We start from the raw sequence: 26,941 nt of genomic DNA, 5'->3' as shown, positions 1-26,941 counted from the left end.
TTTTGCACTGTGTTTCTACGGTGGAGAAAACTTAACGTCAATTATAAATAGCGTTAAAATACCAGTCACAACTACAGACTTGCAACCCACTCCATAACCACAAACTGGATGTTTGATGTGGAAGCTGCTTGATATAGAAGGACACAAGAGAGCAGATAAAAATCTGCATCTGTTTACACCAAAGATGCATCTCCACTTAATTTTGAGTACAGTCCGCTCAGGATACTTATCTAGAATAATCAGATTAATGTATCTCTCGATTGTCCTGTATGATGGATTGTCTGGATTTCTTACCTAACATTTGCATGAAATGTAGTGGCTGGTTTGTCTGGAGGTCAAACAGGAGATTTGATTTGAAATTTTGTTTGTACTTTTTGTGGTTCAAAGGCACAACTGCTTGAAGTTTCTCTGAAAAGAACACATTCACTGTAATAATTGCTCACCTGGATTGGTACATACAGTTAAGTGAAAAGCAAGCTTCAGCTCTGTAAGTATGAAGATTCTTATTTTCCTTGAAAAATATAATGTTATGTCTTGCAATGCACATATCAGCAGTTAGGAAAATGCAGGACAAATGATCAAAAAGAAAAAATAGTGTAAAATTTAAAATTGTCAGTTTATTGAATACATAGAAAACAATGCCTAAGATCTCAATCTATGAATCAGATGTATGTTGATGTAAAAAATTAGGACATATTGCTTTTTCCCCCTATTATTTTTACCTTTTGCTGTATTCTTTAAAAATCACCAAGAGAATCATAATATGGTTTGGGTAGGGAAGGACCTCAGTGACCATCAAGTTCCAACTCCTCTGCCACAGGCAGGGACACCTTCCATTACAGGAGGCTGCTCAAATGCTCATCTAACCTGACCTTAAACATTTTCAGGGATGGGGCCTCCACAACTTCTTTGGACAACCTATTCCAGTGCTTCTTCACAGAAAAGAATTTCTTCCCAATATCTAATCTAAACCTGCCCTCTTTAAAGCCATTTCTATTGTCCTATCAATACATGCCCTTGTGAAACTCTTCCTCTGGAGAGGAACTTTTCATTTGGAATTCTCAAGAGGCCTATCTGATTTGGGGGAAAAAATCCTGGAACTGCATTAGTGGCAACAATCAATTCAGTATGCCAATACTGAAGAAGGAACGTTGGTATCAAGATTCAATTTAGGCCCATTCTTATACCATATTTTTAAACAAGATTGAGTCTATCAATTGTCATATTTACCAATGAAGTCATTAAAATGAAATACAAGCTTTTTCCACAACAGATGCAAATCACATCAGGCCACATTAAACTGACTATTAAAAACATGCAGAAGAAAAATAACCCAATGATTGTAAAATCCAGTTTTGCTTCTAGACTATTTATTATTGCAGATTAAACAGGTTTAAAAAGAAAGCAAACAAAACAATCACTTGTGCTCTTTATGTCTAATGATTAGAGTTACAACTTGAAAAACATATGCCTAGATTTTTTCTTCAGTCAAGCTGGTTTCATCAAGTTTACAGAAGTATCTAAAGTGATCATCCAAAAAGGAAAACAAAAAATTATTGTCTAACAGAAAAGCTTTTTCTCAGTAGGTACTCAGCATGAGCTCAACCCAGAAACAATTTTGTTATTATTCTTAAATGACACATTTACCTCCCCAGAAAACTCTGTCTAAATATGGTTCTAGTCAGTTTATTAATTTTTGCATCTTTTTATTCTTTTAGAAAATGGAGAATAATAAATCTCAGTTTTTAGAGTTTTTTTTTTTTAATCAAGCTGCTTTCAGATGGAAATTGGAATCAAAATAAAATGCCACAACCACTATTTCCTATTTTTAAAAGCAGTTAAAGATTTTAGTTAAAATCTAGGACAGGTAGGATGCTTCTGTCTCATAAAATTTAATCCAGTACCATCATTAGAAGCCTGTCATTATATACTTCTCACAAACTTTCTAACATCTATTTAAAACCACTTCTCCCCCAACTACAATCTATGGATAATAGCACACATAATTTGCGGCCTGATTTTATTTGAACGGATCTAAAATGAAGACTTTTTTATTTATCTTAGCCCTTGTTTTTAGCCCTTTATATATTTATTTTACCTTTATTTCATTAGGCTAAACAATACAAGCTCTTCTAGCTTTTTCTCACAAAACAGGCTGTTGACCTGCTCATTTTAGCAGGTATTTTTTGAGCCTGTTTCAGGCTCACATGCACGTGTTTTGGAGACGGGATTTTAAGAGATGTATGTGGTGCTCCAAGGATGCCATAAAACCTGTGTGGCATTCACATTCTCTGAACATGATTCCTTCACCCAGGGTTTTTCTCTTGGGAAACTGAAAGGCAGAGAGGGACCTCAGAGAAAAGAAAAACAATTCTTGTCTCATTTGCTTCTCCTGTGTTCTGCTCATGTGGAATGTGTTTGGAGCTCGTTTACCCACAGGAGATTGCTTGACTGGACTCCAGTGTGAGTTGTTTTCACTCATTGGCCAATTAGGGCCAAGCTGTGTCAGGACTCTGGAAAGAGTCACGAGTTTTCATTATTATCTCTTTAGCATTCTGTAAGTATACTTTCTGTATTCTTTAGTATAGTATAGTATTCTTTAATATAATATAGTACAATAAAGTAATAAATTAGCCTTCTGCTAAGATGGAGTCCTCCTCATCATTCCTTCCTTTGTCAGTGACCCTGAATTTACAATAAACCTGCAGTGGCCCTGAGAGAAATCCTGCTGCTGCCTGTGAAGCCTTCCTTCATCAGGGGATCACTGCTGCTCCTGCTGCTGTCATACCATGAAATGACACATCTGCAGTGTCATTAAGATTGAATCTTCTCTCACACGTGTGACTGTGAGCCTGAGCTCTGTGCCCTATGTGGATGTTGAGTCTTCTGACCCAGCTCTCTGTTCAAAGTAGGATGGCAACAGGAGGTCGAGCAGGTAATGCCCAGCGTATAGCTGGCACTTTCTGGTAACAACAGGGATTTTCACTTCCATGTGCTTCTTCTGTTAGCCAGTGTGCTTTTCCCCGACTTCCTCTCTTGTCCTCTTTCCCAAAGCTTTAGGCAGGTTTTGTTTTGCCATGGAGTGTTCTCTTCAATAACCATGCTGCCCTCATGAGTCAGTTTGACTTCACCTTTGTGCATTTTCTAAGTAACCAAAGTATCCATTGCTACAGGTGGAGCTGACAGAAGAGAGCTCTAAATCACCTGTATTTTTGCTCATCATCCCTACTCCTCTTCCATGCTTCACACTTCTTAGTTTCCTTTCCGAGATCACATGGTTATATTTGAAGTCTTCCTTGTCTTTTACCTTTTCCTTGCAAACCAGTTCCAGGTAGAAGTTGTAAAGACAAAAGGGATGAAAATTTGCCTTCTCTTTCTTTAGTGCAAGAGCTCCTCTACAGATGGCCTTCTGTTTTCAATTTCTCAAGGCATTTTCCTTTTGAAATACAGTTACATAAGATTTATAAATAAACCCCCAAAACTAAAGTACAGTACAGACCTCACAGACTTACTGTTCATGTCCACAGTTCACAAACCAACTTCTTATCATTCTGTCCAGAAATTACTTTGGTCCCCAAATGTACCAGAAATGTTTTACTGTCTACCAGAACAATATTGAAAATAATACATAATCCCATTTCTTCAGAGACTGCATACTGAAATATAATCTGCCATCCACCAATCAGGTATACCTGGGTTTTACCATTTAAATTGAATTTTTTTCCCCTCATGCCCATAAACATGAGTACAAACCAGCTGACCTGATTTTTAGCCCATCATAAACATATAAAGTAATTTCACATTAACCTTCTTTTCTTTTTAATAATGTAATATCTCTATTTAATCCTTGCCTGCCACTTCACCATATTTCCAGTAAAGATGTAAAAATCTATCTGAATAGCAATAATAATTGCCTTAGTACTTCTATTTTGCTGCCAAGTTTTTTTGTATAATAGGCAATAAAGCATTGTAGTTAGTCCTTGCTGACATCATCCAATTTTCTAGCTGGGTTACATATAGTGACCAACTACCACTCCAATTCACATATTATTGTACTTCCCTCTGTTCCGAGCTCTGGCCCCAAGTTTGGGTCTTTACCCTTTACTAAATAAAACAATTTTATATCATACAGAGACACAAATATTCCACAGAGACATAAATATGCTTATCTCACCACATTTTGCATTTAAAAAAATAACTGATTTACTGGTTAAACTCAGGAGCTAGAGATAATGTTGATCACTTATCACCAAGCCCTTCTGTATTTATCATCATCTCATAACTCATTTTTATTCATACACTGAAAGAGAAAATAAACCATTTTACTTTTTCAAATCTAAGCATGGAACTGAAATTAAATTACTACAATAAAATAATAATAATGATAAAAAATCTTTGACTCTACAGTAATCCCCCATCAAAACCTTCTTTAGCTTACTCTATATTCAAATGCTGAGCTAGTAAGGTGGCCAGTTCTGTCTGTTCCCCTTAACTTTCAGCAGTTCATATTTTAAAAAGCTTTTTAATTTACTTTGTATGATTTTAAGCCAAACTGACAAATTTATCAAGAAAGTGCCACATTATTAATTTCAATTAAGTCTACTTTAAAGAGAAATGCATGAATTTAGTGAAATATAAAACCTGTGGGTTTATCTTTCAAATCAGGCTTGTTCTTGTAAATTTGTGATAGTAATACAAAAGGTAGTGGCCACATATTTATTAACTGCTGAAAAGTAGGTAGATGGCACTGTATGTTTCTAAATCAGATACTCACACAAGTATCTGACAAGCAGACTTCCACAACTGTCTTATCGGCCAACACAGCAACTGGAAGAGACCTTCTGTCTCATCACACTTGCTGCCTGCAGTCCTAGTTAACTGCATCTTAAACACCTTCCACTGAATCCTCAAAGACCAAAGTTGGGCTCCCTACTCTCAGGCACACAATTTGGGGTTGAAATGTCTGGGATTTCATAACCTCATCAATATAATTTCCAAGGATGGGAGACATTTAGAAAGCATGTCTGTGTACTGCTCCACTCATTATTACACAAATACATTCAATGAATGCATTTTTGAGGGTGCAGTTTCAAAGTCTGGCTCTCCTGTCATGTTTTAACTCCATTTTTTTGTCCAGCTATAATGCTCTTTATTCATACCTCAGACAAAACTCTCAGCAAGAGGTCTCAGGATCCATTATTTTAAACTAGTGAATCATTGTAAATAGTGAGAAAATAAAAGGTAGGAGAGTGGGATGGCCTGTAGTGAAAAGAAATAGCTGATCTATTAACAGATAACAGGATTGGAAGGCATTGGACCTTACAGTAACTTTTGTGCAGCTTCTTTAAAAGTGAATTTAACTAAAAGAAAGGCAGTGTAAACACCAGTTATATGATATGGGGACACCTCATCTTTACAAATTTTCCCAAAATTTATCAAACCATATCATATCTACCCTAACCCTTCAAAACATCCTGATTTTGCCACTAAAAGTACATCACATAAATGATAAATAGTGCTCCCTAAGGGACCTTAAACTTTTCATACTATTTCATTCCCAAATCTAACCAGTCCACCACACTTTCCTCCTGCCACAGGGAGTTCTGAGTTATCCCAAAGCATCTATAAGCTGTCAACCCACACTTATATTTTTCACACTATATAGAACCAAGTTCAAGAAGAACGTGTCAAAAAATGTCAAATGCAATTATTCTCTCTTTCTCATATCACTTTCATTCTCACTCTATGAATCTGCTCAAACTTCAGAGCTGCAAAGGCATTGAGACATAGCACTGACACATCAAAACATTACATGAGGCTGTCCTGTATTCTGTACAGGAGGACACAACCACTGAAGAATCACTGACTTTCACTCTTAAAGCTGTGTACCCTATTTCCCTGCACAAAATCCTGAAAGCCTTGCCATTTGTCACAAATATGTCTTAAATAATTTCTCCTAAATCAGCTGAAAATTTATCAATTACTTCCTTTTATTAACTCTAACAAATGATCTGAGATCTTACCATGGCTTTTGGCCTTCTCTCTGCATATGGTTTGCTTGGGGAGGATCCATCCTGAAAATCCTGCCACAATCAGAGTAACTGGCATTGACTTGGATAGGAACAGCATTTCACACCAGGACACTGCTGCATGGCATTACACTTTATCTGGAAGCCTAATGCTAAGGACTATAAAAAATTCTTCATCGCAAACTGAAGTCAATTCGAAGAAAGCAATTATTTTTGATGAAAAAGAGTTTGGAAAGACTGTCCAGTGAAGCAAGAAGGTTGTTTTGCATTTAAGGCACTGAAATGCTGAAGGTTCACAGCTAGAAAAGTGCTCTTCTACAGAAGGGGAGCAAAGCAGAAAGAAACTGAGTCTGGCCACAATGGGCTATTTGCATTTCAGGGTATGTGAAAATCCATAGAAATGGTAAAATGAGGGGGGAAGGTTGTCACTTGTGGCTGAACTGTTTCTAACTATTCCTGGATTGTGGGAATGGCTCTTTGGCAGTCACTGTGTGCAGCCCAAGACTGCAAACCACAGCCAAGGCAGTCCAATGAGGGTGGCACAAGGACTGAAGCATATAGAAACTCAGTAAGTAAAGGAAAAGCATGTGCTTGAATCTGTAACTGCCTGGGAAGAGGAGGAGTTAGCTTGTCCAAACACAACAAATTACAAAAAGTATTTGAAAACTTCTCCCCATCCCTGTCCAAGATCAGGCAAAACATATTTTTTAGCTGGAATATGTGTGAATTGATTCCACTGTTGTTGAGAAAAACATTCCCTTCAACACCCTGGCCCTCACACCACACCACACTTGCTCAAACTCATGTGGGACCAGAGCTCTTCTGGAATCTCAATGGAGCTCTTAAGAAGGAAAAACACCTAAAGGAGTGTCAGACCTTCTCAACTCTCTCTCTTATCTTATGAGCGGGAGAATATAATAGAAGCTGACCTGTGATATTCACAGTTTCCTCCTTCCCTATGGCCCACTTCTAGTCTGGGATGAACTCAAGATATCAAGAATATAACCTTATTGAGGAAAAGATTTTGGTGAATCCTTCTAGAGACCTTCCTCACACTCAGCTGTAAAAGCTGTTGGTGGCAGACCAGAAATGCACTTCTGCAAGTATGTTAGGTATTCATGAGTACATTTATTTGCTCCAAAAAACCTTCAAAAAATACAGGATACAGAACATGCTCTGAGGCTTGAGTATGCTCCACTACTGTAACTGTTAATATTTCCACTAGGAAATGTATCTTAAAATCCCAAAGACTGTTAACTGGTTAACTGAGTTCTGGTAATGTTAACCAGCAACTTCTGGTGAGTTGACAATTTATGACTCAAAGGGTTATTATCAATTAACTGCAAAGTAAATTTACACCTGCAAATTTACTGTAAATACATTCAAACCTTCATTGTAGTTTGTTAAACTTTTAGCTCCTTGTAGGATTTTTATTCTTCACAGATGACTCTCTCCCATCAAAGCCTAGTCAAGGATGGAATAAACTTATTTAAAGTCCTATTTTAACTTCAAACAAAAAGATTTGAAAACCAACCAAACAAACAAACAACTCCCCCCAAAAAAAACAAACCCAAAGAAAACCACCAAAACCAACCACTCTGCACTCCTTCCTAATAAAATGAAAATCTTTACTTTTAAAATTAAAAAAATATGGTATCCATGTGTGTGTGCTTATTTTATCCCAGTCATTTCTTCACAACCGCAAAAAAGTGACAGCAGATTTAATTTCCTGATGTGTCTGGGAATTTTTTCTATGTCTATCCAGTTCTCTTTCCTTCTCTCTGCTCCTACCTTTATTTTTCTCTCTTAAAATGCTTACCTTCTCCTAACTTTTTAAAGAGTCTCTGTTTTTTTCCTCAGTTTTCATTCCTCATTTTCCTCTCCCCAACATTTAATTCTTCTTTCTTAACTCATGTCATAAGGGACTGTTTCCATTTCTAATTATAACTCCAAATGTACTTCACTTGCAGAACTTTTTATCAAAGACCATCATAGCTTCTTCAGCTGAAGGGAATCCAACAGTACACCAGAAAGCAAACTAACTCAATCTTAAGACTGGACAGATTTCAGCTGATTTTCCTGCACATCAGCTTATCAAAGCTTCATCCAAGACCTGTTTACTGGACTCTGCTGAGCAATCAAGGAAAACAGCGGAATTGAAACACCAAAACAGCTTCAAATGAGCTTGCTGATGACAGGGAAAACAGCAAGGATCCAAAAGTATTTTACAGTCAGAAAAATAAAAGGAGACAGTACCACGAAAGGTAAGTATGAGAAATGCTCCAATTTGCAGAAATTTCCTTGCCCAATTGTAATTAAAGCTGCCAGAACTGAAGTTCTTTCCTTCCCCTCCACCCCCTGTAATGGTATTTCTCTGCCACTAATACCTTCTTTCAAAAATTACATCTTAATTAAGTTTCTTCCTGGTATACCTGAATGTAACTTTTACCATCTTGCACTGAGTGCAGCTATAAAAACAGACCTTGTATTTTGCATGTTTTTGACCAACTCAAAATTCAATTAGTAAAAATAACTATCTGTGCTCCATTAGCTGCACTTGAATTTTCCTGTTGGACTCTACTTCTGTCTTGGTTTATAAATAAACTTCCATGGCTTGGTGAACTAACACAGGCAAGTGCAAATTTGGCAGCTTTAGCTCATTCTTTGTCTCACTGTAAAGGTACAAAGCATTTAACTTCTCTACTCGGACAATACACATAATTTTCTTTCTTTTCCATTTGGTGGCTGGTAGAGCACTCATCTTCTGTGTGAACACAAACTGAACCAATCGAACCTTATTTCAGCTGGACTGTCATCCTTGAGGCTTTGTAATTGTATTTCTGTATGTGAAGTACAAGCACCACTTGGGCAACTTTTTGGAAATTTAAGACATGCAATCCCTGGGCCATGTGTCCCAATTTATTGCCTTTTTAAGTTCATAGCTGTATCAAAGATGAAGAAGCAAATGGTGGCCTTGGTGAATCTGCCTCTGGAGTCTGGACGTGAGGGAGAATGATCCAGAGTAGCCCACATACTCCTTTTAAAGCGAGGGAACTCACTCTCCACCATGCTTACTACAGGTCCCTCAAAGCATGTCAGAAGCATTCCTCCTCCTCTTCCTCCTCCTTCTCCTGCAGCCCACCCACAAACCTTCCTACTTCAAAATGAGCAACAGATTGCATCTTTTCACTCTGCTTCTGAAATGAGAGCTGACTGCTCTTTGACAAGATGCACAATATAATCATTTGCACAGGCTGACAAGTTGCTTCTAAAAATACTTAAAAATGGTAACACCAGGATTTTTGGCATCACTTTTCTTGGTCAATGATCATGTTTGAGTACCTGTTTCTGGCCAGACTTGTGCTTTGGCTAGCTTGTGAGCTACCACACAACAAAATCCACCCCATAAATCCCACAGGACATCTGGGCTGTACTTGAGTTTGCAGGACTATGAGCTATGAGATTGTGGGTTCTTCAGATTTACATCTAAAATGCCCTATAATCTGAGTCTTCAGCCTCTAGTATCATATCAAAGTTGTCTCTTTTGTGTGAAGAGGCTTAATCACAAAATAACTGCTCAATTTCCTTCTCCAGATTAAGCTGTCATTGTTTAAAATACCTTTTTTATTCCTTGCATTAGAAATGAAGTTCATTCAATGCATTCCTATTTTTTAAACTTTTCTGTTATTTTCTCCATCACAGGCTGACAGATCAGAGTAATGACTTCTTTCAGAGATTAACACCAGATTAAATTTTTTAAAACTCTTGAAAGTAACTCAAATGTCTAATGCAATATAGATTCTACCCTTTCCCTTCCTCGGGCCATAACCAATGGAAGGGAGAAATAAATCTTATACTGCAACATAATATTAAACTGAAATTGGATGCAAGACTAAAATACCACCACCATAATTTTTGTTATATGGTGCACTGTTTTCTTTCATATTCTACTGTCAAGCAGTTGAGCTTCAGCTAAAGCACTTGCAAGAAGAAAGCAAGCAACTTATAATGAGGAAATAATTGTCATTTCAAATCTAAGCAAAAGAAAGACAAACCATCTAAAATATAAGTTTGATCTCTTAATTTCTATATACTGTCTCCAAAAACTAAATTGCAAGCTGCAAAATACTGCAAAGGAAAATAGAGTAATACTTTTTTTAAGGAATGAGAATTTGCCCAAATTAAATTCTCAAATCTCCTGTAATTTCCTGCGTTAAATCTCCTGTAAAATCCTGTGTAAATTAGGGACTGACTCAGGCTCTAATAAACATATATGGTAGCTCTCAATGACCTCAAAACTACAAGATTCTCACTGATACTACATCTCAACAGAAGTAGGACTTAGCTGTTTCTTCAGGTTCAAAAGGAGTGACGTGCAATTCAGACAGAAAGAACACACATTACTTAGAAAGATGCAGGCCTGCATAATTGAATTTGTTTTGACTTCCCCACCCACTCCTCCCAAATCTCATCTGCATTTAAACAAATACAGTTTTTTGTAAGGTGCTACCTTAGTGAAAGCATAAAGAGTGATCTAGAACTGGACAGACATTTTTTTGAGATTGTTTTTTAAAGGCACATAAAGAACAGCTCAGTGCAAGCTCCTGAAATCGTTTGATTTAAGAAAAATTCTTTTGGACTTATCAGACATTTTACATATATTAACTCAGCAGGACAGAAAACATCTGTACGGGTTGTACTTAATTTTAAACTGTAAAGTTGATGGCATATGTCATATTTCACTGTCTTAGTTGTGCACACACCCCTACATACCTATGGGAATGTTAGTCATTAGGGACAATCATTCCAATACAAGCAGAACTGCACTGAAAAGGTGGTTGATGTATATTTATCCACTCTTTATCACAATACAAGACTTCAAGACACTCAAATATAACTATCAAAAAGTAAAGCTCAAAGCCAAAAAAACAACCAAAAGACAGATTTTTCTTAACTGCAAACAAACTAGGGAACACATTGCCAAGGATTAGTTTGTTTGTTTGAGTTCGTTTTATTTTGTTTCTTGGGGATTTTTTGGTTTTTTTTTTTTATGTGTACTTGCATTCTCATCAATGTAGTGTGAAGAAAAGGGAGTAGACTAATTTTGGGGAAAATTAAATCAATCTATGAAGCTATTAAACACAAAGACATAGGAAATCTTTAAGCAACACATTAGAGCATGATGAAAAACTGTATCAAAGAAACCCCACTGTGCATACTTTTGCTTTCAACAGTATTCTGTTCTGGCCCAGTTGAATGAACCTTTGATCTGACCTACTGTGACTGTCTGTCATGTTCACCTTCACAAAAGTGCCACCAAGCACAGAATCTTGTACAAATTTATGACATATCTGGAACATTGAGATATTGTTACTTTCATTTAGCATGAATAAGAAATCCACATAACCAGATTCACCTAGACAAGTCACTTGAAAACACAATCTTGACAAGACCTCTGACATACTATTCAAGAATGGAACCATTTGTGAAAGCTCCTGTTGAATAATTACACAACTAAGATATCTGGAAAGCTTCCAGTCTAAAATCCTAAATTGCTTATACAGTAATACACAGTTTGAACTATTAATAGCAGGACCAAATCAGATTTATAAATAATTTTGATTTGATGAACCTCTATCTATATTAAGACACTAAGACTCTTTCAACAAGTGTACATCAGTACAAAAAAACCTACAACTTGGATCTAAGTCCAGGTGGCACCAGGCACCCTCAACACATCAGAAGCAGAGTTGAGGTAGTCACAGCACTTTTTATACTTGCCAAAGATGTTGTCAGCAGAACATATTAACCAAGGGATTGCTTGGAAGCTTAAATAGTGAATGTCAAGCAGAAGTAGGCAGTCCAACAGCAAGAGTGAATTGTTTCAGATCCACTTGCACAAATTTTAGAGTTCCTTCTGAAACCTTAAAACAACCAGGCCCTAAAATAAACCATGTTTTTCTTAGATAACTGTTCAGTCTAGCAAGAATGCTGTAAATGAGTCAAGCATTTTAATATCTGAAGTCTCATCCTGTATTAAAAATTAGTGCTAGGAAAAAAAGTAACATTTAGGGATAAAATAAAAAAATAAAAAAAGATAAATTAAAATAGGCACATAAAAACTTAATGGTTTTCTTTGTTTTAAATTATAGTAATATAACTCAAGCAAATAAATTAACACTGTGATATCATAAAATTATTAAAATGTTTGGCCTTGGAAAGCAAGCAGGAAACATGGCCTAAAATGTGCAGTTTATCCAGAAAGTGTAGAAGTTAGAGAGACATAAAAGCACTACATCAGTGTTACCAATACATTTTGTAAATCTAATTATAGGTGCATCATCACAGAACAAAAATACAATACCCACACCCTACCTATTAAACTTTTTTACAGCTCTGATAACCATTAGCCTTGGAAATGAAAATAGGAAAGAGAAAGTGCTACAGCTGCAGAACTGCCTGCAAAAATAAGCAGCTCTACAGGACTTAAAAAGAAAAAAGAACAGGAAAAGAAATGGATTTGTAAGTAAATTCACAGCATTTAATTACACATCTGAAGTAGAGCCTACTAAGTGTGCAGCAGCCTTTCAAGGCACATGAAGCTTGCTTGGCGGGAAAGCCAAACTGGATTTTTAATAAATAGCATAGCCTGGATTTCAAAGAACATTGGATTCAACTTTCTGCTTCTAGGCGTAAGTACAGATTTGGTGTAATTTTAGATAATGTCTTTGGACTTAAGACTTCAGAAACAGAATCTTGTTTGAGGCATAACAATACAAATGGCTGCTTTAACTTCAAAGCAATGTTTAAAAGGTCTCAATAATAGAAACATTCAGCTAAAGCAAGAAAAGGATAAAACTCCAATGACAGAAATATCATCACAAATCCTCCCTGCTTTGTGCAGTGTCATTTCCAATGCACTTCAGACTGTACAGAGAAAGAATGCCAGTGCATCTACTATGGGATCACATGCACATGCATATTTATCATGAAAGTACAAAATCTCTTCTGAATTTCTATTTTAACAATGACAGAAAATACACAGAATAAAGAGTACTAAATTGCTATTCTTTATCCTTCATTTATAGTGCAATATGATTTTAGAAAGAAATGTTAAATATGATATTTCGTTTTCAGTTGTGGTGCAGTTTTAGCCAGTTTTAACATTACTTAACTCTAAGAAATGGGGGAAATCATCTCTAATATTTCAATAAATTTTAATACATCCTTGACAAGCCAATCAGGCAAAACCAAGACCACAGAAAATAAAAAGTAAAGCTGAATAACCTCTGACACATGCTTACTTATTTTCTCCCAAAAGGAATGCCTAGCTCCTCACTCCTCACACTCAGATGTCTGTTACAGTTATTTTCCAAAGCAGAACTTATGCCTTTAGGTCTCTTCACTATGGCATATGACACCTAACAGAGATAAAATGGATTTATTTGCTTCATGCTTATGACTTTTGTTTAAATAAGGTTCCCCAATACAATAGTGATTGTCCTCCTAAAGGGAAAATGGAAACACTTGTTTTGTAATCCCTACTCAAATAAAAACACCAGAGCAACTGGCTTAAATGTAGCCCATTCAGTAAAACCCCTTGGTTTTGGGAATCTGTATGCCATGTCTTCCTGCAGTGACAAAAATCTCCCTGCTTTCATCACTTAAATGAGGTAAAAAACCTTCCAAGTCCAGGAGCAATGTCCTGGCATGAAGCTGGTGTGATGAAGAGTCAAGGCAGGCTGTTACTGTGCCATGATGATGACACAACTGCTATAGACAATGCTTCCCAAAACAATTAGTTTCCTGCACTGAGTTTAATACACCCCACTACTTACCCAGCACTACACTGGGCTGTCTTCGACACAAACTCTTGCATATCATAATGTTGTATAGCTCAGTAATTAACATCCATAAGCTTTACTATGAAAAAGTAACTCTTAAGCAGTGGCAGGATATCTTCAGACAGGTAGAAAATGCCACAATGCATTAATTTCTGCCATTATAGGTAGCCTTTATAAATTGATAAAAGAGAATATTTGAAACAATACAGTAATATTATCTAATGATAGTAGCTTACCTTGGTCTCTGGGTGTAATCTGCACTTGAGTAAGGAAGGATGGTATGGGAAGCAACTGTAATTGACAACATGATGCTTCCCGAAAGTCAATGGTGCTACACTGATCTACTCACCTGATCTACTCCCACAGCCTGTTTTAAGCAGTGCTAATATATTTTGGGTCATGAACACATACAGCATTTCCAAAAGACAGAGACTTTGGAAATTGTCTGGACTACAGAGGGTGCTTTAACGAACAATATGCTTTATAAGAGAAGAAATATACACCTCTCTCCAGTTCCTGTGTTTTATTACATTGTTTGCTCAAGATCTCCTTAGACACTCACCCATACTTACCATTCTAGTTTTCTGATTATGGGAAGTTAATTTAAAAATGCAAAAAATTATTATTGCTACTATGTACACCCAAACTTAAAATTCTAAGGTCTATTTGCATTTTCCTCAGTCTTGTATGAAGACCCCAGGCAAGGATTCTTAGGCTAGATGATGCTGTTCATTACACCTCCAAATCCTGATTAATTACTTCTTCCTTTGCAGCCTATCAGCTCAATCCTTGCATAGATATATTAACTCTGTATGAAGCAGAAAGATTCACTATGTGTTCATAGAAAGATGTAAACTGCGTAACACCAGTAAGATGCAACTTAGCTGACAAAAAGGATGCTATGGTCAGAAAAGTAATCCCTCTGAAAAATGGTCATTAATACCTACTGTATTCTTCCATCTCCTTCCTCTTCCATCTTCCCTCTCTCTGTTGAATGATCCTTAACTTGCATTCTTTGGTAGGACTTAGCTACCTACCAGCATGCTGTTCCATATAAGCATTAATTGCAGAATCATAGAATGATTCAGGTTGGAAGAAACCCTGAAGAACATCAAGTTCCATGGACAGGGACACCTTCCACTAGACCAGGTTGCTCAGAGTCCCATCCAACCTGGCCTTGAACACTGCCAAGGGTGGGGCAACCACAGCTTCTCTTGACAACCTCTTCCAGTGTCTCAACACCCTCACCATCTTCCTAATATCTAATCTAAACCTACTATCGATTCAAAGCCATTCCCACTAGTCCTGTCACTATACTCTTGTAAAAAGTCTCCATCTTTCTTTTATGCTCCCTTCAGGTACTGAAAGGTTCCATTTAGGTCACTCAGAAGCCTTCTGTTTTCCAGGCCAAACCATCCCAATTCTCTCAGCCTTTCCTCATCGCCTGATCCCTTCACCCCACTAATCATCTTGGTGTCCTCCTCTGGACTCATTCCAACAGGTTCATGTCCTTTGACAACCTCTTCCAGTGTCTCAACACCCTCACCATCTTCCTAATATCTAATCTAAACCTACTATCGATTCAAAGCCATTCCCACTAGTCCTGTCACTATACTCTTGTAAAAAGTCTCCATCTTTCTTTTATGCTCCTTTCAGGTACTGAAAGGTTCCATTTAGGTCACTCAGAAGCCTTCTGTTTTCCAGGCCAAACCATCCCAATTCTCTCAGCCTTTCCTCATCGCCTGATCCCTTCACCCCACTAATCATCTTGGTGTCCTCCTCTGGACTCATTCCAACAGGTTCATGTCCTTCCTGTGCTGGGGACCCCAGCTCTGGATGCAGCACTGCAGGAGGGGTCTCACAGAGAGGAGCAGAGGGGCAGAATCCCCTCCCTCACCCTTCTGGTCACGCTGCTTTGGAGGCAGCCCAGGACACCTTTGTCTCTCTGGGCTGTCAGTGCACATGGCTGGGTCATGTCCAGCCTCTCATCCAGCAGCACCCCCAGATCCTTCTCCCCAAGGCTGCTCTTGATCTGTGCATCCCCCAGCCTGTGTTGGTGTTGGGGGTTGCCCATGTCCATGCCAAACAGAGCAGATAATTTTGCAGTTTCCCCTTTTACAGACTCACAGAATCACAGAAGAAGCTGAGTTGGAAGGGACCCACAAAGATCAGTGAGTCCAACTCCCAGCCCTGCACAGCATCATCCCCAAGAGTCACACCATGTGCCCAAGACTGCTGTCCAAATACTTCTTGGATTCATTTATTCACAGATCATGAATTTTCAGTCTGTAGTGAACAGTATTAAGCCAAAGATTTTTATCCTATTTTCACTTCCCAAGCTTAATTTAGATTCCTGAGCATTTTTTTTTGAGATGTTCTCCTACAGATGAAGAGCCACCACACACTTCTCCATCCTAAAAAACGGGGTAGAATATGGAAATAAAACCCCAAAGGGCCCAGAGAGAGAATATAACCCTGCTCTACACACTCCTCCAGCTCTCCCCTCACAGTTTGAAACCTTTTGTTCTAACCATTTGATCCCAAGTCCACCAGGAAAGATTTTAGGCAAATTTCATTCTTATATATGAATCAGCAGCAGACTAAGTCAACTACTTCAGAAGGGTCAAACACTCCTCTTGCAAGTGCAGCCTGCTGCAACAGTAAGCTGGCCTGTCAAGGCAATCTCTGAATTTGCAGAAGCCTGCTGTCCAGGATGCTAGGGTGAAGAACTGTGCTTATCACAAAAGCCTAAACAAGTAGGCAGGTGAAGTGTTAAATACCAAAGAGTCAGTTAAAAGCAGAACTTTGAGCCCTAAGACCTAAGAAAAGTGAGTTTACATTTATGCTGCTCACTGGAAATAAATTAACACAAGCAGGAATTTATCCAATAACTCATTAATGAGGTCACTCCACCAGTGTAGCAGAAGTAGTTGACTGTAATTCAATGCTTCAGTGGGTGAGGAGACAGCTTTCTCCATCTACAGCTTTCCTCTAAAAAGGTAAAGTCATATCCTACAAATAGCACACCGAGAAACTCTCTCTAGAAAGTATGTGGATACTCACCAGGTGGGAATGATGGTAAGTTAATATTTACTTCTCTGTATCTCACCATGCAAAAGAAGTCACAGATTTTTCAGGAAGTTTTATCCTAGTTTCTAGATGCTGTAATCTCTACCACCATATGATCTATTTCAGCACCTGATACTATGAAAACTCACCCAGAATTCTGGCAGTATTGCACTTCCTGTGTTTATTTTAGTACAGTACCACAAAGCAGAACTTCTCAGGTGTTTACAACTGAAGCCTCAAAGGAAGCAATGAAGCCAGAATCACTTCATGACCAGCTGGAGCACTAATGGCTTGGATCTTACAATGCTCTATCACAGAAAAATTCAAAGGGATTTAATTTACCTTGACCTTGTAGTACTCCTTGACTTCAGGCTGAATGGAATCAAAATCACCACTGATGTAATCAGGCAAGAAGCTGAAAGGAAAGCAATGAGCAGTGAAATGAAAAATTAATCCAGCTTACTATATTTAATATTTATTTTCTCAAGAGTGCTTTGAGGTACAAGCATTAATCTTCTTAAAAGAACATGAGTTCTTTAAAAGCATGTTAAGGCAAGTTGGTGCGAGGTGATACAAAAAAAGGTAACAAACAAAATGTAAAACTGGTAAATCTGTCGTCCCTTTGCTGAGGGAGCTGCATATTGCTTAGATGCTTATATATCTCTCCAGCTCAGTAAGACTTGTATTTGTCTGGTCCTAGAAAGACAACTTTCAAATATCTTTCAAATGTATCGTTCAGTCAGCAAAGTGTTTGAAATAGCATATCAAAGTGCTGTATATCAAGCTTCAGAGAATATCATTTGTCAGAAAATGATGATGCTTCTTGGACAGCTGGTATGCCATAAATGTTTCAAGGATTTGTATTTTAGTTGTTAGTGATGTCATCTTGTTTCTACTCTTCTCTATTATTAACAATATTCCCAAAATATGGAAGCCAAATGCCCAGTGATTTTTAACTCACACGAACTTAATTTCAACTGCTAACCGTTATTTGTACAGTAATATTGCTGCAAAGCACATAGAAATAATTTTGTGATATTTATCTTATCTTGCCACATGTAGCTTTTTAATTGCAGAATGCTTAAAAATATTTATTATATAAATTTGTGTCAAATTCCTAAGGAAACTTCCCCTGTGCTATAGAAAGAACATTGTAAGACTATCTTTTCAAAAAATATCAATGCCCCCCAAAACACTCAACACAGCTTTCCATTTTGCACAATTTCTTGAGTTTTAAGAAGCAGCTGACAGGTGAGAGAGTGTTTCCACTGTTTCAACAGATAAGGCTGCACTGAGTTTTGAAAGTAAAGCTGTGATTTTAGTTAACTCCACGGCTACCATACTTTACAATGGGGATGACAGTTCATTAGCAAATTAGTTTCCAGCTTAAATTGTGTGACAAGGAATTGAGCAGAGTATATTTTTTGTGCCACATGATTTCAGAAGAATGCTGCAGGGTCTAGAAACTCCTCATATCAGTAAAACTTATAAAAATCTCATGTTCTGTGTCCGTGCAGAGATTTCAAAAGAGACGCGTGGTCACTGGCAACCATTTTCTTTGAAAACTGAAAGCTGCTCCAGTAGAAGCTGGTAAGTACAAGTGCTGTGAGTTATGTGCAAGTCATGTGCAACTATGGCATTTCAAACTCCCTGCTCTCCACCATTACTAAGGTTGTTATAAAAGGATATGTTCTAAAAATAATCCCTCCAGAAGTGATGGTCCAACACTCATTGCAGTGAGAAGGGCAGTCCCTGCTGCACTGGGTTTGAATGAGGACACAGGAATCAAGTAGGAGAAATACAAATGCTTCAGTGCTCTGTTTCATATGCCTCCATCAGTATGGTTCAAAACTAAACAGAAAATTAGGTTTGCTCCTTCATTGTAAAGACTGACCTTTCCCATGTACAAAAAATACCACATTTTCAAAAGTTAAAATTTAAATAGTTGGTTTTCACCTTTCCATGAGTTCCCTAATAAAATATTTACTGAATACAACAAGCCTAAAAACTTGCAGGTATTCTCTTTCAATTTGTTATTTTATAATTATTTTTTCCTGATTGAAATAGAGCCATAAAAAGTAAACTCAATCTAGGCATTTCAGTGGTGGCCCTGAATGCAAGCCCCGGAGGTGTTCCAGGAGGCTGGGCAGGAAAAACAGCAGCCAGTTGTTATGGAATGCTAGCTTGATATGACATAAGACATCCACTGGGATGAAAAAGCTGATTATCTTACTATAATGCCATATATAAATCCAAAAGTGTTTTTCCTTTTCTTTTTTTTCCCCCTCTCTACAGCAGCTACAAATCACAGTGCTTTTAAATAATCAACTATTTCTCCTGAATGCTTCAAGAGATATAACTGTGAGAAGAATTAGCCAAAAAAACCAAACAACTGTCTTCTAAGAATCAAGTGCTCATTCACAGCTTTTGTTCTCATCCAAAGTGAAGCAATTTCCAATCAAAAGCTAGTTTGAATTTTTTCAAGCAGAAGGAACAGGCATTTCAGTGGCATCTTCCATGGGCTCTGCCGGGGCTCCTGTCTGTGCTTCCTGAACATGTCTCCTCTGCCAGGAAGCTCTATGTCCATTATCAACATACCCTCTCTAAATCACTCACTTGGAGCAACCACAAAACCAGAAGTGACTAAAGGGAATAAGGAATTGTGACTGGAGACTTCAAAATTTCAAGATGTCTAAGGCTCCCATTAATGATCATGAAGAGAAGAATTCCTTCTTCTTTTCTCCTTCCCTTTTAGAAACACCAGAAGCAAGGAAAACCCAGAAAGACATGCCTAATGAATTAAAAAAAAAAATCAGTAAATCTCAACTCCACTGTCTGCTTTCACAAACATGAAAAAATGTCTGCTTTATCTTCAGAGGGAGGATGGCTGCTCTTTGTAGCTCACTGACTATGCAAACCAGCAAAAGTGTGGAAGAGGTTTTACAGCGACTTCTGTGAGCTAGAGATGTTTGATAAGAAGATTCATGTTTACCCCCGAAAGAACTCTCTACCAAGGTCGTTGACAAAGAAACCAAGAAAGAAAGAAGGATAAATAAGAGAAACCCGCAACTGCCTATTCCAATAAGCACTTTTTTGTGTCTCGTGACCAATTAGTAAAGTGCAAACTTATGAGTTTTGTAAGAATGTATAAAAAGCATCCATGCTGTAGGTTTGAAGCCTTCTGAAGATGGAGTGTGTTGCTTTGTATTGTCTCTGTCTCAGCTACAACACAAAAGTAAGCCAACATTCAGTACAGAGTCAAAGGCTGCATTTGACACAGTCCTTTTTGAGTTCTGTGGAACAAATTGCTTGATCCGGTGAGCAGACTTGAGTCTCTTTCCAACTAACACAAGTGAACAAGGCTCATTGTGTGAGGAATTCTTCTTGACTGACTAACCTCAGAGGTTAGCACTGATATAGAAGTAGGGGAAATAGTTGAGAGTTATATGGAAAAAAAAAACTTCATACTGAAGTAACTCAACAATATTTTGTAATAATTGGGTTTCACTGGTTTGCTTTCATATAGTTTTGTACTTACTCCTGAGTACAGACTCTGGTGCAGGAGAACAGGTTTGGGAGAATCACACATCAAGCTTACTTCTATTTGAGTGGAAGAAATGATGTCAGGAGAAAAGTAACAAGAAAAGCCTCTCCATAAAAGTTAAAACAGCTGCCCGTATTTAAAGTACAGATTAAAACCAGGTATTATATTAGTCTAACCCAGGTTTTCCTGCCCTCTGAACTAAAATTAATGAATAATTCTTATTCTGATGCATAACTGTATTGAATATGACATATTTCAGTAACATATCTGACACACATCCTTTAGTGAAGGAATTTAACTTTTTGCCCATGATGGCAAAATATGTCTTTAATTCCCAGTGCAATTTAAAATTTTAATTTCTAAACAGTCCTGATGATGCAGTCTACTGCATTTCAGAACCATATTTTATCAGTCTCATTAGCTATTAATTATCACTATGCATATAAGGTCATGACCAGCTCAGCTGGCTTGATTCTCTGCTGCTTTATATTGACATTTATCAGGAGTGAGCCAAATCCTTAATCCTAATGGGACTGAAAGTACAAAATTCATGTGAGATCAGCCTAGTCTATGAAGTCTTTTCTAGAGCTGTCAAGAAGCATAACACCAGGCACTGGGCAACAAAAAAATCTTCAGAGGTTTTGGGCCAACTGGAGTTTTTCTTACTCTTTTCAATGTCTTTTGGCTTTCCTGTGTGTTGAAGGATTTATTTTGTTTGGATTTAGGTGTGTGCTTTCTGTTTTCTTTGGACTTGCTTTTTTTTTTTTCCTCATCAGGGTATTTTTTAGAATCCTACTGCATCCATCTGAGTATGGAGTCCTGAGGGCCAGGATTACTTTCAGATAAGGATCCAAAGGCACTCCATACCAGACTGCTTATCTTTTATCTAACTTCTTTTACTTCTTTCTTTTAAAGCCCCCATAGTTTCCACATGAAACCTCTAAAAGTTTAGCTAGCTTAGGAAGGAAAAACAACACTATTTCTCAACAGTTTGGGATGGATGCCAGCTAGACGATTTATACAAATTGGATAAAGGCTGAATGTTGACTGAACAGTTTTATGAGCTCCCAGGACCCTCGGCTGGAAAACAAGGGAAAAAAAGAGATTCCAGCAAGTTTGACATAGTTCCCATTTACCCCAATAAATTTTTAGTTACCAGTACCATAAAGTGGCAATTGATTCTTATCATAGACAGATTACAAAATGAATAAAAGCTATTATTATACTCTGAGGCTCTGTGAACAAGCACAACTGTGCCTTTTCCCTTCAAGTAATATATCTAACAGACACAGCAATATTGTTTTAAAATATTCAGCACTAATGAACATGAACATTTAACATATTTAACACTAGTGCTAAATTTAAAACATCAGAATATTTGCTTCTTTATTCACTCACTTTAAGAATTCAGCGTGAAGTGTTAAATATGCGTTTTCACACAGTTATGAAAAAGAAAAAGAAAACCCACAAAAACCCACACAAAACCATCACACTGTAGCAGTTTATACTAAAAAACCCATGCTGCCTTCTTAAATAAAATGCTTGGGCATAACTGCTCAGCTCTATCATTAATTCAAAGTTACAGTTTCCTAGTAGTATTGACTTTTCTTGTGATACAGCTCCTTCAGCACATAATTGCATGCAATTAACCTTTTTAAAACAAATGTTAACATCAGAGACATGAGCATTTAAAGGCAGTATCTGCACACCCTTTGATTCCTTCAGCTACAGCACAGAAAATAATCCCATGCAGACAAACCATGTGTCCCCCAGCCATAACATCTGAGGGCACAGAGTGGGTTCCCTATGTTTTTTCTTCACTACTAAAAATAAATTTGAAAATGGGTGTATTTTATCCTGGACTAATAGGCACACACAAGCTACATCCCTGTGGAATAAAAATCAGTGAGGCTAAAATGCTGCAGACTGAACGTGAAGCAAAGTCAGCTCTGACTTTTGTAAGCATCTAGTACTTGGGAATACAGAAGATAAAACTCTCTAGCGGTACTTCAGGATAAGCATTAAAATTACAGTTTACAAAAAGAACCCCAAAACCCAACGAACAAAAGTTAATGCTCTCAACTCTATATTTGCTAACTGTTAAGGTGCACTTTCAGCTTGCCCTCCTGACATCTTGACAGAAAGAGTAAGTGAGGGCTGTTCTCATTAGAAAAGTGTTAAGTCTGTTTAAATCTGTCAAAAGTATACTGTTATCTGCTGTGAAGATCAAAGTGCCTTTTTAACTCTCAGAGACATGCACAGCACGAGCAGGCGCCTTTTATATATTGTCTCAGAGCAGCATATTTGGATGCTCCAAGTAGCTGCACAGAGGTGAGTTCCTGGGTAAAGGAGAAATGTCAGATAGTGAGATATATTCAGAGTTAATGTCTATTCAACCTATAAATACTTTCATGCATTACCTGCAAGGTTACCACAAGAAAGGGTCACACCTGCAGCTCAGAAGCCCAGCACTAAAATACCAATACAATTAATGAATTCAAACTGACCATAGAAAAGAATTTTGGTTTGATCTATCTTGAACAGATGACACAAATGATTACATAACTTATCATTACCATGAGGCTTTAAAAAACAGCTAAACCCCAGTCATTAGCTTGCCCACTCCCTAATTCCCAAACAAGACCCTCTTGAAGACAGTAAGCTTAATTTTTCTGACTCCATGGTTCCCACCACTGCTGTTTTGATTCCCAAAACCTCCCTTATCACTATACAATGTTTGTAGTAGGGTGGTGCTGACAGTGATGTGCTAGTTCTGTATGAATTGAGAGAATAACAACATCAACAAAAACCCCCAACTATTTCCCACGCTTTCTTCAAAGGCCTTAATAAACCCTAATGTTCATTATGCAATTGCTTACACAAAACAATTCCCGAACAGCACACCACAGTAAATCCAGATGTGATTTAATAAGACTTAAGAAAAAAAAAAAAAAAAAAGAAAAAAAGGAGGAGGTACAATACCAGCACTATAAACATCAATTTAATAAAGAAAGCAAGTATATGCATACATCAAGCTATACACAGATAACCCAAACCCTTTGCACAGGCTGTTAGCACACCTGCATATTGCACTCAGATAGTTATGTGGTTAAAAGTACTTGGAATACTAGGCAATCTTGAAAAGCAGCCTCTTTTTTCCTTACTTTTTAAAGAACTTAGTGTTAAAGAGCATATAACTATTATTTCATTTGCAAACCTTACGATTTAAAGACAAAAGTGTGTAAAGATATGAAGGCAACAATGCATTCAATTATGCTTGTCTTGTATGCAGTGGCACCTTGCAAATAATAAAAAAGTATCTAAAATAAATTGAAGAGCATATTACCTTCAGCTCAAACTGATATGCAAAGCACACATAGCGGGGCATCTTCCAGAGGGGAGAGCCAACTTTCTCCCATTATCATTGCAAATCCAAAGAAGCTTACACCCTGCCTCAAAACATTGTCCCTCAGTGACAAAGATGAGAGTTAATGATAGCTACAACTGTTACATTTTTCTTTTTAATAGTCAATATTTGAATTTTTTTCTCCAGTTGCAATTGAGACAATATGAAAATAAGTCATGCTATGAGATTTAGGAATTACTCACTTGTTTGCCATGGTGCTGAACATCCTCTTGTGTTCAGGTAAGTACATGTACTTAATGAAAAACTCAGTATGCTCAGAACAAGCAACTCCCAGGGACTGCTGCTAAGTATCTGTGGTTTTGTTTATATTACTCTTAGACTGAAGTATTTCTTAAAATAAAGGATAGCTGATGGCAATACATGATCTTAGAGCAAATTAAAGCTGAAGCTATTCAGCACAACTCAGCATTGCACAGGCTCAAGCACCATGCCTTGCTGTTGGATCCCTGGCAAAAGGAATTTAAAAAAGGGAGCTAAGCTGTGAGTTTTCATCCTTGCATAGGGCAGCATGGCTGAGGGATGCACATTAACACAGGGGCAAAAAACATTCCAGTGCCTCACCACGAGTCACCCACAAGCACATGATTTTGAATGCAAGCAAAGCATAAATACTTGTCTGGAAGTGCCAGACCCCAGTCTTCTAGGACTGAAAGCCAGAGGAAATGGGGGAGAAGATAAGCACTGCAGCCTCTGACAGGTGAGGGTATCTGACTCACTGAGAAGATAGAGGCTGACAAGACCCTCAAAACAGTTTTCCCTCTTCATATCAAAGCAACAGATGGCAATTTGATCAAAAAAATGAGAAAAAGCATCCATTACATTAATGAAATGTAAATTATTTATTAACATTTTATACTGCGCATGAAGAATCAAAAGGATGTGACCTAAAATGTGGTAAACTAGAGCAGTCACAAAGTACACAAACAGATTTAGAAACTAAAGATGGCCCTCAAAAAGATGGCTCTAGAAGCCACAGCAGGCTTAGGGCTTCATGGAGTGCCACCCAATTTAGATGTTGCTGCTACAAGGCAACAGACTTTTCCAAGACAAGATAAACAATTCCTCTTCTTTCCCATAAATGCTAGAAACACACTTATTATAATTTTCCACCTAATCAGAGAGTTACTAACAACATCTACAGTGCAGCTTGAAAACTGAACTATACAATTTCAAAAGTCAGTTTGAATGACTAGTATTTAAACTGTAGGTGTCCTTTCTGTGAACTTTCACACCACTAAGAACACTTAAAAGTCGAGCACAATCAAACAGTAAGAAGTTACACATGAAAGACATTCACTGGGATTTCCCTGCTTCTATTACTTTACTTACTTTCACCTGAGTACCTGAAGTACCTGCTCGGAGTTTAGCATCTGTTTACATACTTAGAAAACCAGGGAAGAACATCTTTACAGGGGAGGTTGAGCTTGAAGAAGCCCTTTGCTTCTTCAGGGCTAGAAACTGAAAGTAAGTAGCTTGCAGGAGAAATCCTCCAGAGCCCTTTCCACACAATGCGTCATGAGTACAATGAGAAGAGATTTATCCCACTACTGAGCAACTTGTTTCAAGCAGACAAGAGGAAATCTGCAGGTTTTCAAAAGTTATATTATGCTTTTTCTGTTTGGGGCCTGCATTTTCTTTTCTGATTTTCACATACACATCACTTTATAGATGGATATTCTGTTTTGTGGCCACAAAAGAGACACCTCTACACTTAGCTATAAGTAGGCCGCCATGAAAAATGTATTGTCATATAAAAATTTGTTTTAAGAACACCTACTCATAAGAAAAGTCTTCAGGAGAAAACCAGAACATCTGATTACAACACAATTATTGAAAGGCAAAGTTGATTCTATACAGTTATCGAACATGCTTCTTTATCCTAGGCTCTGATTGCCTGTAGAGCAGCCACTGAGCAAACCATTTTTATTTTTGGTGAAGATGTGCTTGAGTACCTTAAACATATTACCTTAATTCCTTCAAGTTTCAAGCCCTTAAGGTTTATAAAAATTTGCAGAGAAATAATGCACTGAAAACACGCAGACTACACAGAGGAACAAAACGTATCACTTCATGTTTTTAGGGAGTGTAAGCCCACGTGGCAAGGAATGGAGAACAGACACAGAGCAGCAGACAGCTGTTTGAAGTCTGTTGTCTCTGTATGTCTGAAACTGGGTAAGTCACTGGGAGGCAGAAGTTTTAAACATTTTGCTGCTGACCTCTGCTGCAGCTTCTCCAGAGCTGACAGACAACCAGGATATTCCAGCAGAACATTAGCATTTCAAAAGGTACCTGCATCTCTTGCCTAGCACAGCGCTGCAGCATTAATTAGAGAGACTGCAGAAGATAAATGCGCATACAAAATGAGAGCTGGGTTCTATTTGATGCGGAGTAACCTCTACTAAAAAGCACCCTCCCTTTCATCAGATAAACTCAAGGGAGAATTCTCCCATTTCTCTGCAATTTAGCTGTACAATGGATGACTGTATTTCATTTTCTGGAACTTGTGATTTAGACAACAAGGTATTGCGAAGTTTAATAGAAATTCTTTTAAGGTTTGTACTAATTGAAAATATGAAAGGTAGGCTTAGAGCTCTGAAGGAATTGGTGGAAAAGTGTTTAGTATACCAGGGTTTCTGTCTTCAGTGGGCTGGAGCATCACAGCTCTGTAAAGCTCCTGCAGAGGGCTGAGATCCTTCTCACTTTATTCCTTGCTTTGCTCTTCTGGCTCTGTCACTGCCTCTGCAGAGTCAAGGTACCAGTGCCATATTTTAGTTAGCGAAGTCAGCAGGTTTAGTTATGAATGCACACAAGCAGTTCTCTCTTTCACAAGATTAAAAGTGTTTCAAACGACTGTTTTCACGAGCACAGCTGCAATTAAAATGCCTCTGATGAAGTTCTAATTAAAGAATAAAACCACCTTTTATAGTTACTTGACATATGGATGAAATTAAGAAACAAAATAAAGCTGCTACTCTCATGTATCAATAAATCTGCCTTCTGATCACAGCCCAATGTACTCAATTGAAAT

At 37.6% G+C, this 26,941-nt stretch overlaps 1 protein-coding gene across 4 annotated transcripts in view; it reads right to left on the bottom strand.

Annotated features, from left to right (window-relative positions):
* The window catches only part of TPK1 (thiamin pyrophosphokinase 1), a 302,583-nt gene that overhangs the window by 139,261 nt on the left and 136,381 nt on the right, over nucleotides 1-26,941 (bottom strand). For all 4 annotated transcript variants that reach the window (XM_041466832.1, XM_041466833.1, XM_041466830.1 and 1 more), the window contains one exon: nucleotides 17,285-17,357. In XM_041466832.1, the coding sequence (XP_041322766.1) occupies nucleotides 17,285-17,357 (73 nt within the window). The remainder of the gene's footprint in view (nucleotides 1-17,284; nucleotides 17,358-26,941) is intronic.

The sequence above is a fragment of the Pyrgilauda ruficollis genome, unplaced genomic scaffold, assembly GCF_017590135.1.
Source record: "Pyrgilauda ruficollis isolate IOZ18807 unplaced genomic scaffold, ASM1759013v1 scaffold2, whole genome shotgun sequence".
NCBI lineage: Eukaryota > Metazoa > Chordata > Aves > Passeriformes > Passeridae > Pyrgilauda > Pyrgilauda ruficollis.
The sequence above is the reverse complement of the archived record's forward strand: the minus strand, read 5'-3'. Positions and strand labels throughout refer to the sequence as shown.